The sequence below is a fragment of the Talpa europaea genome (assembly GCF_964194135.1).
Source record: "Talpa europaea genome assembly, chromosome: 5".
Classification (NCBI taxonomy): Eukaryota; Metazoa; Chordata; class Mammalia; order Eulipotyphla; family Talpidae; genus Talpa; species Talpa europaea.
The window spans coordinates 48,884,290-48,895,426 of NC_140071.1; the positions used below are offsets into that span (position 1 = coordinate 48,884,290).

General features: G+C 36.4%; 1 protein-coding gene across 1 annotated transcript in view; it reads left to right on the forward strand.

The window, feature by feature from the left end:
- ANKRD31 (ankyrin repeat domain 31) overlaps window positions 1-9,965 on the forward strand; it is a gene marked incomplete at its 3' end in the record, with an annotated part of 75,692 nt that extends 65,727 nt beyond the window's left edge. The window contains exons 22-23 of the mRNA XM_084232935.1: window positions 2,678-2,780; window positions 9,820-9,965. Coding sequence (XP_084089061.1) covers window positions 2,678-2,780; window positions 9,820-9,965 — 249 coding nt within the window. The remainder of the gene's footprint in view (window positions 1-2,677; window positions 2,781-9,819) is intronic.
- Between the last annotated feature and the right edge of the window lie 1,172 nt (window positions 9,966-11,137).

The following is an 11,137-nucleotide window of genomic DNA, read 5'->3' on the forward strand; positions in this document are numbered from 1 at the left end:
ATACTTTCAAATAAAATGGAACTCCAGTAGGAAAGTAAATTCTGGGACATTAACATTCAAAGGCAGATTATGTTTTGTATTTTTCCTTGATGCATGTTAGTACATAAAATAGAGAAAAACATTTGCTACTGCAGTTAATAATAATGACCCTATATTTTAATTCTTTAGAGGCCTTGCCAAAATAAATTTAATTGATAATTTCATTTGGCTTGTTAACTGTATTTCCAGAATAGCAGCTGGCTGAATCATCTATTCACCACAAACTTGCACATGCACACTACACACAGACACACCCCACTTCTTTCCTGAGTATGATATTAAGGAATCAGCATAGACTGCTTTCTGATACATAATAGACCTTCTGCCTTAAGAGCTTTAAGAAAAGTGTCAGTGACTTTAGAATAAAGCACTCCGGCAGTTCTACCTTCTACAATAGTGAGAACACAAGAGCATACAGTATTCTCACAGAACACACCTAATCCTAAACTCCAACTCTTTTTCTTGCTCTCATCCTGGGGAAGCTGACATGCCATCAGCTGCCTTCACCAAAATGGGTTTGGGATAGCCAAGTGGCTATGTAGTCTAAGGCCCTAAGAACCTCATCTATGGCTGTTTATACCTGCCTTTTTCAGAGCAGGCATTTGAACTAGATTTGGATACAGTAAGATTTATCCAATCTGATCCAATAAGGATTCAGAGTTTGTGCCATATTCAAATGTAACTATTTAATACTTTAGCCAGCTGATGAATAGACACCTATGAAATGTCTGGTTTCTTGAAGTGGTCTAATGCCTGTTCATTTGATGTCCATTCATTATTATCCTTATTATGTCTAGTAAATCTCTCCTATTTTGTGGAAAATAGATTTTTGACTTTGGATTTTCCTAAAGCTGTGTTCTTTGTATGAGTCATATGTTTAGACTCTATGGATCAGCTTATGACCTCTAAAGTTTCTAAAAGGTGTAAGATAAGAAAGAGCTCTGATGAGAATACACTTTAAATTGAGATATACATGAAACCATACTGAGCCTGCATATTGATGATGCATAAGGAATATTGGATATCGTCAGGGTATAGCGTTAACAAAATCCATTGTTTCTAATTGTTGTTTTGTTGGAGAACTGACAGATAGCAATCAGGGGCCTCACCTCTTCTTTCATGGCCAGTGAGGAGAGGTTTGCACACTGGGTAGGCCATGCCTGTTCTATCTCCATTATCAGACTTTAATTGCTCATGGTATTTGGGCCCCAAGGGCACCTGTACCTTCTACATCCTTAGACTTTCCTCATCTGTTCTTTTTTTTTTTTTAATTTTTTTAGATTTATTTTTATTTACTTATGCATACAAGAGCTGAGGTATAAGCCAGAGGTGCAGGGAGTGAGAGGATTCACCAGAGACAGAGTGGGGATCAGAACAGACAGATCTACTGAAATACACTGCTAAGGGGAGCAGTGGGCGAGATGGGAGAGGTCTGCTGTGGCAAATGGGTTAACTCCCTGGCCGGGGATAGAACTCATGCTACAGTGACTTGCAGTAGCTTCATAGCTGAGACTTTAACCCCAGCACCACCAGGGAGGCCTCAATCCATTCAGTTAAATAAACATTCATTGCACATTCAGTATGTTTTAGCCAGTATGCCAAACTATTCACACATTATCTCATTTAATCTTCAAAACAACTTAATAAGTTGTACGTATTCATTTTACAAATGTACAAACTGAGGCTCAGAGAATTTAAGAATCTTACTTAAGAGCTGGGAGTTTAGAGTTTCTTTTCCTGCATCATCAGGTGGTGAGGGTGGTGAGGGTATAAAGACAAATATGACACAGGCCCTGTCTTCAATGAGTTTGTCATTTTGTGGAAACAGACACACCAGAACAATTTCATTTAAATGGGATAAGTGCTGTGACAGAAATATGAGCATAAAAGTTATAAAAGCCTAGAGGAGGATTAGAACTTGAACTTAGAGGTTATAGGAAGGCATCTTGGAGGAAGAGATGATCTAGTTGAGGTTTAGGTACATTGAACCTAACTTCTGGGGAGTGTATTGTCAGACTGCCCTAGAACTAAGCATAGAGAACCCCAAGACCCTTGAGCCTAGAACTTTTCTGGGGAGGGTTGCTAGTCTGACTCAGCATTAGCTCATTCATATGTAGGTATTTCTAAGCTCTGAACTGAAATAAACAATTATCTAAATTCATGAACAAAAGTTAGGATGCATAGATATTAGATCAGTTATTAATCTAATCAGTTATGTATCTGATTTCCTTAATGTTTTAATTTGTTAATGCAAGTTTAATTTTTTAATGTTGTAAAGCATCAGGTGCTGGATTAATGGTTATGGAATAAGCAAACAGGTGAGAGAATTAATGATACACAGTAAGATCAGCAAATGTTTTTTCTATAAGAACCAGATAACATATTTCAGACTTTACAGGCAGTTCTGTTGTGGCACAAGGCAGCCATAGATTAAGTCAGCAAGTGGATAACAGTGTGTTCTAATAAAACCTTATTTACAAAAAAAAGGTAGCAGGCCATATTTAGCTATTGAATATAGTTTACCAATTCACATATAATATATAACAATATTTGATAGAAGTTACAATTTGTAAGAGAGCAGTGTATTTGCATCTTGTAAAATGGATGATTTTTAAATTCTATGCTTAATTACATGCAGGTAACATATCTTGGGAAGGAGCTTTTAAAGTATGTTTCTGAAGAGGAGCCCACATCTCCAGAACTAAACTTGGCACCTCAGCAAGATCAGCCTTGCCTTCCAGGTATGTGCAGACTAATGGCCGTGTCTTAGGAGTGGGGTTAAAACACCTAAACCCACTGAAAAGGCACTCACTTGGAGGGTAGTCATTTTTTTCACTGACCTGAAATTCATTTACCATGCAAATAACTGTTAAGGTGAACAGTTCGGTGGCATTTAATACATTCACAGTGTTATACAACTGTCACTTCTGTGTTGTTCCAAAACACTTCACCACTCCATAAATAAATTCCATACCCATTCAGCAGTTACCTCCTATTCTCCACTCCCCTCAATCCCTGGGAACCAGTAGTCTGCTATTTTTCTGTATGGATTTGCCTGTTCTGAATTTTTCCTGTTCCATAATGGAATCAACCTTTTGTGCCTGACGTCTTGTTACTAATCCCTTTCTGGAGGTCCTGATTTTTTCTCCTTTAAATATTTCAGAAAATATTAATACTTTGAGAACTGTGGAGGTGCCAATATGGCAGTCAGCTTCTTGCTACCTAGGAATCTACAGGCAGGACCCTGCTGGCATGTGTAGGCTGCTGTTGCAGTTTTGTTTGAACCTTCTTGATTTAGGATACTTTGTACCTGATTTTGTGTCATCTGACTGAGATCCAAAGACTGTCAAGTTAGAAAAATACAAACTCACTGGGCCTCCCCTGGTGGCGCAGTGGTTGAGCACTGGGCTGCGAAGCTGCCCGCAGCCTCTGCAGCGCCGGTTCAATCCCTGGCCACCGGCGAGGGTCCCACATGGTGCACAGACCTCTCCTGCTGTGCCCGCTGCTCCCCTCAGCAGTGTACTTTTCACTCTGCCTGTTCTGCTCTCCACTCTGGCTCTGGTGAATGCTCTCACCCTCCTGCGCTTCTGACTGTACCCAGAATAAAATAAATAAATAAATAATAATAAATAAATAAATAAATCTTTAAAAAAAAAAAGAAAAAGGAAAATACAAACTCACTAACCCTACTTCAAGCAGAGCATTCAGGAGAGAATCTTTTTCCTTTTTCTGAATATTAAAATGTAGTTATGCAAATCATTACTCAGATATTACAGAGACCCTGAAGTCTAAGGAAAATCAAGGTGATGTGTATTTCATCTCTATCTCAGATCATGAATATAATATATTCTCTTACATTTTTTGATGATCACGCTCTTCAGAATATTAGTTTTGGGGAATAAGGGAAACTAGGAAGAGCTATTTATATTTCCCATGACTAGGATGACCATGCATCTTGTTTTGACCAGAGCAATCCCTAATCTAGCAAAATCATTAGTAGCATTCCATTTCACGTTCAGCAGACCTCGTGTAGATGACCCAGTATGGGAACTAAGCAGCTAGACGTTGAAAAAATGAAATTTGGATAAAGTTTAAAAAAAAATAGACTAGGGGACTATTAGTCCCCTAATAGACTAAGATCTTTGAGTTCAGAAAAACTTGTATGGCTGTGACTTCCTTTATTTCTCAGTGCCTGTCATACAGCAGCTTCCCAGTAAATGTTCACTGAATAAATGAGTGAGTGAGTGGAGCATGTCTGAGCCAAAGGACAGCTATTTTAAACCTTATGATTGACTGTCGAAACAGGTGTGTAATCCTACATCTAATGGACTATGGTGAAGTATTCCACAAATAATAAATGTGAGTTTGGTTAAATATTATCTCCTTTATCCGAATTTTCTGCTTCTAATTGTGCAGTGTAAGAGTAATGCCCTTCACATGGTCTTAATCACAAATTTAAATGAAAACTATCTTCCCTTTCCCTCTCCAACCTCCCCCTCTTTATGACAAATCATAAAGAAGTCTGTTTAGCTTTGTTAATTAACATTGCCTGAACTTATTTAATCAGATGATATTATTAATACTTCATGGGACAAATAGCAGCAATCTCAGTATCCAATTTATTTCTACATACCATTTTAGATATGTTAAGAAAATCCTAATTCATGAAGGTAAATAAGTTTTAATTTTCTCTTTTTATATTTTCTTCAATCAGTCAAAGTCAATGGAAGGAACTATTTTCTTAGTTCTGTACAAAAACTAGTTAATTTGGTAGCTCAGCTCAGCATACTGACAAATTCCAGAGTGTTAAAATGTGATATATTAACGCATTTGAGAGTCTGTGTTGTTTCTAATTAAGATTTTAGACATACAAACACAGACCTTTAAAAATGAGATAATGTTGATGAAATCCTAGAAGTATCACTCTCTCTAAAGTCATCTTGATTCTTAAAATGGAGATAGTCTATGGTGCATTTTCCTTTAAAATTTTATTTTTTAATTTAAATTTTTAAAAGATTTATTTATTTATTTATACAAGAACCGGGGTACAGGCCAGATGTGCAGGAGGGTGACAGGACTCACCAGAGACAGAGGGGGGAACAGAACAGGCAGACTGACAAAATATACTGCTGAGGAGAGCAGCGGGCGAGACAGGAGAGGTCTGCCGCGCCATTTGGGACCCTCACCAGCCGGCCGGCCGGGATCAAACCAGCGCTGCAGAGGCTGTGGACAGCTTCACCGTGCTGCGCTCAACCTCCTGTGCCACCTGGGGAGGCCAATTCCTTTGAAATTTTACAACTTCCTCCCAATGGGGCCTCTTCTCTCTCTGCCTGTGGAGCTGTAGTCCCTCTCATTAAGGGGCTCTTCACTGGTACTTCAGTATAGATTAGAAGGAAAATAATTAACATTTCTTAAGTTTTGCATACTTTGTGATTGCTGTGTATGGGACATATCAACATTTTTTAGTTTTCTTAAAAATTATTGTATTAAGTTAGATCGCATTTTATTATTTTACCTAGAAAGCTAATTTTATGTATTTATGTACCCTGTCACCATAGCATGAAAACACTCAAAAATACTTAAGCCAAAAAAAAAAGCAATTAAACCAAATGCATTCATCAAAGAAAAAAAGTATCTTCTAAAGTTTTCTTTTCTCAAGTTATCATTTAATGTGCACTAATTATATAATTTTCTTTTATGGGAGCGTAACATCATATATTTATTTGAAAATAGAACATACCTTTCCAAGAAAAATAGACTACTCTTTGTTTTTAGTAGAAACGGTCCTTGACATACTGATCATCTGTCATAAGTAAATTTAGTTTAAGAAAAGAGTTTTCTTCTTTTTGGTTCTGTTATTCAGCTTCATTTCTCTGTAAAAGTATATGTAACAGAGCACAGACATTCACAGGTGTTTCTCTTTTATGTGGTTAAGAACTTCGTAAACACTCAAGGAAGATGAGTTCCTGATAACAGAGCAAGAGGATGTTTATTTCAACTCTTATTTACCACTTTTGATTTTTTTATCATTTTAATTATAACTTTTCCCCAGAATCTTATTAACACTTCTTTGACCTAATTCATAAGAGGAAGGAGAAGAAAACTAAGTATTTGTTGAGCACTTGCCATGAGCTGGGCCCTCTGCCAGATAATTTTGCACACATGGGACCATTCAGAAGCCTAGTAGAATTTTAGTAAAAAATTTAGTAGAATTCCAGGGTTGATGTCAATACAAGAAAAGCACAAAACCCTGAACTCTTTATATGTAAAATAAAGTACCTCAAACCCAATTCAGCTTGGGGAACAACCTATTTTCAATGATTCAGGGTTTAAATAGTTCTAAACTTCTCAATATCTAATGTTTAAGTCTATTTCTTGATTCCAGTACAGTTTTCACAAATGATATTTATCTTATCAGTGTAAGTCTATATCAGATTGTTAATTTAGTTTTAAATATCAAATCATATAAACCCTTCCACTGTATCTCCTAGCATCCCTTTATTTTAAAAAGGTATTGAACTTAATATTTGAATGAAAATCTTTCCCCAGCAAAAATGGAGCAAATTTATTTTTTACAATGTATTATATAATTGTTAATCATTTTGCCTTTGATTAGGATTTTATTTCTGATTCAGAATAAGAATGTATACATAAGTATATTCATTTCCATTTGATAACCAGAGTAATAAATGTTTCACTTCATAATTCTAATGAAATGTGGAATGCTTAACTTATAAGAACAAGTTCTGCAAGTCTGAGTTCAACAATTTTTGAGTTAGAAGTGAACCTTATATGTCAACTAGTCTTGAGTGGGTTTTATAGATAATGAAATAGAGCCAGAGAAATAAAATGGGTTCGGTGAAAATTCATTGTTTAGCGATGTTTCAAAAGTGAACCATCAGTTAAAAGATTGAATCTTATTATTTTTGCTTTTGGTCTATTAAGGGAAATTAAAAACAGGAAAAGAAGAGTAAAAGTTAAAATTATTTTTAACCTTACTAATTAGCTTGTCATTTTGAAGTTTTAATTTGAGCAGGAAGATAACATGAATAGTTAATTGCATGAACCCATTATTTTGCCTTGTAATGAATCTTGCAATTCAGTTGAAGTAGATTTGTGCATAATATCTAATATTTGATGATATTACTTAAGGAAAGTTTATTACCCCTACCTTATACATGATTACAATTATTCCTTCACTGTGCAATTCTTGATCAGGGAAGAAAGGCAACAACAATAGGCTAACATCCAGATAGATGACTGCTTTCTAGTTGTATTGAGCTGCTAAATGTGCTACTATGTAGAAATTTTGTTTTAAAGATCTCAGAGGTTACTGACTTTGCCTAGTAAAAATTAAAGGGAGAAGAGCTTCTACCACCCACCCCATCGTCTACCATGGTGTAGATTAGTGGTCTTCACAGATTTTGATGGAAAAATTCTGCCCCAAAGCTATATGTAAAGGTCCTTGGTGACCATGGCTAAACAATGATAATTACTTCAGCAAAGAAGTGATTGACTTACTAACTCCCAAGGAATTTCTTTCTACCTCACTCAAGTCTTTCAAAGATAGAACTCCTTTAAAATCCTTCTAGTCTTCCTCATTCCTTTCATTTGAATTCGGATCATAAGTTGGAAATCAGTTTTGCTGTATTCTTCCATTTCCTTATATGGGTATTCCCATGTTTAGTTCAGTGTTTTGTTTTGTTGTCCTCTTCCTCCTCCTCCCCACCCCCATGTATTGGGAATGTTCTCCTGGGTAGCAACAATAGGAAATGGGTGCTAGGAGTTGTGATCAAAGATTCAGGCTTCTGGTTAAGTAGATAGTGAGGGGTAGCACTAGCTGTAATGAAATGGATAGGAATGACTTGGTGGGCATTCAGAGACACCTAGTGCAATATAGATGGTAGAGAAGGAAGAGGAAACAGTTGCAGATGAAAGCTAAAGGTGGTGTGAATAGGCGTTTTGTAATTGTCTCTTTCTTCAGTCTGGTTGGTAAGAAACTAGGAGATGATCTTAATACTATGTTCCTAGAGTTTCATTTCCATTAGTTTACCCAGGATGTGTCACCATGTGCTATGGAAGAGCCCCTTGTACTTTTGTAAAGTCCTAGATTATAGGAAATTGGGAAATAATGCTGACAGTGAACTTCGGTGGAGATCGGGGTGGGATTTTAGTTGTCATGCCTTTTGTCCCTTAGAAGAAAAAGCCATGAATAACTACTAGCTAAGAATATCAAACAAAGAAGGCTAGTGGTTATAACATGGCTAACCTGTTGAGAAAGATATGAATTAAAACCGCCATACCCTACTGACTTTAATAATGTAGTCAGTTCTGCTTCAAATAAGAGGAGGTAGGCAGAAGATGGTCCCTTTTTCTTAATTCATCAACAGCTCTTAAGGGAGAGAGTGAGCCCAAGTTCATCAAAGTAATTCTGAATAACACTTTCCCTTTCTTTAGCAAGCTTTCATATATGTGGCATCTTTACATTTGACAAAGATGAATAAAGCAAAAGGGAAAAAAGTTTAACATTAGCATGACTTTTTTGAAAACTCCACTTCTAGGAGTTTCTGGATTAACAAATGTCCAGGCTGATTTAACTCTTCCCACCAAAGGTATTTTATTGATTCATGTACATGAAAGACTGAATTGGTCTTTAGGACTAAGCCAAGGTTCAAATAGCATGACTAGTGTCCAGGTTCTCTTGGTTTCCATTTCTCACCTCCATCCTGACAACCCCACCATTCCAAAGACACATGCTTCCAGGTTCAAGTCCAGAGTAGAAAAATATAGATAAGACTCTTTCCCAGAAGACCCAAAAAAGATCTCATTGCATCTCACTTTCCACTGAATGAGTCATGTTCTCATTTGTGATTCAGTGCCTGTTCACTGATTGCCTTATATCTGTATAAATTAGGAGGTTGAGAACAATTCCACCAGGACCCCATGGCCTGGGGAAAGGGATGGTCATCCAGAGGCAAATTGGGACGGGGCACATTTGGAAAGATAAATGAATACTAGGCATCAGAAATGCCAGATGCCCACACAGACATGTAACTATGTAAATGTATTGCTTAACATTATTAAAACATATAGTCTAGAACTATATGACGCCTCTAACTGAAACTGCCTGGTAAAGATCACACCCATCTTGGTGCTGTCTGTGGAGTAAGATTCAATTTACTCAATGACATAAAGCTCCTAAGCTAATGCCTAAAAAAGGAAATATCTGAAACTGTCAGAAGAAAACAGTTTTAGGAAACTGGCAGAATTAAAAGGGACCTTGCTAATCATTTCTTTTGCCTCTCCAAGGAGATGTAAGCCTAGAAAAGCCATCTGATTTGCTCAAACACACCAAGTTGGTGTTACAATTCTCCATCTTCTAGTCTAATACTCTTTTCACTAATAAATAATGTAATGGTAATAATATAATAGCAGCTGGTATGTGTTGTTTGCTATACTTTAGATGGTAAATAAACATTTTACATGTAGTATCTCAATACTTACAACTGCTTTATTCTCAATTTATGGAAGTTGAGGCACAGAGGGGCTTGTACAGCGGTCTTCAGAAGCTTCAGTCATCTTTTCATATTTTAGAGTGCAAACAAACTTCTTTCTTCCAAGATCAGTTAATGCTGTTTTACAGCTTTAACTCAGGTATAGAAAATGGAGTGTGTGAAGAATGACCTGTTATATGTGCTCATCAACTTGACTAGAGTCTAGGACTTATAAGAAGTAAATTTGAAAGGCATCTTTTTAACTTGTTGACACTTCCTTACACAGAAATTTCTGGAGAGTCAATGCAAAGCATCCCACATTATCTACAAATAAATGAAATACTATTAATCAGTGATCAAGAGTTTCTCCCATGCCATGTCATGGATCAGCACTGGAAGTTCTATGTGGAATGTGAGGAGCTAACACTCTAATGCCTTGTTTTCTTAATAATTTATTAAGATGTTCATATTATTAGCCAACATCCATATTTTATCTTGTGTGGTCTGATAGACCTATTTGATCACAGACTATGGATTCCTACTTGTGAGGTGTGTTTATTTTATGAAAAAAGTGTAACTCTTCAACTCTTATATTAATACTTTCGGCATTGAAATAAAGGCATTTTTGAAATAACGTATATTGACTCTTCTGGCTTTTTTTTACTAGCATAAATGTAAAACCTCTTTCAATCAACACCCTTACCTTTGCGTAAATAACAGTTGTTCTTGGAGAAGCAAAGATAAATAATATGATTTTTGGTCCAAAATGGCCCCATTAAAGTAAGTCTACTTAAAAGAAGAATGTAAAAATCCCAACTACCTCCCTCATTTATTTTGAATTTTGTCTTGAAATCAAAATGTAAATTTTTTTTGAATGTTTATTTATGCATATAAGAGCTAGGGTGCTGGCCAGAGGTGCAGGGGTGACAGAATTCATCAGAGACAGAGTGGGGAGCAGAATAGGCAGATCTATTGAAATACACTGCTAAGGGGAGCAGCAGGCCAGTCAGGAGAGGTCTGCTGTGCCATGTGGGTAGCTCCCTGGCCTGGGATCCAACTTGTGCTGCAATGGCTGCAGATAGCTTCATAGTGCTGCGACTTAACCCTTTGTGCCCCCAGGAAGGCCCCAAAATGTAAAATTCTAAAGAAAGTTTTTGAAGTTTAAAAAATTCTAAGTACTATTTAGTGTTAATAGAATTGTAACTGTACTAAGTCTTGGGACCTAGTACAAGTGTTGATTTGGGAGCTGACTGATTTAAATAGGCTGTGCTTTACCTTTGACTTTTGCTGCATCCTTGTGAATTTATTCTTTTAGAGAAAGACATATTCAAGAGCTTTATTAGTTTACTCAAGGAACTGTCTTGATCCTTTGATACCTTTATGTTTTTTTACTTATCTGTCATCACCTCAGTTTCCTAAATAAGCTAGTTAATGCTGTGATCTAATTCTATTTCTTCTTTCTCAGTTGGATAGAGAAAATTAAATTGCAATAAAAATTACTCTAGTAAATGCTAGAATGGGGGCATGCTATGGTTTTTCTTTTTAATATAAAATCTTAAATACCTAGAAAATATAAGAAACTGGTTAACAATTGCCTGTGGAGA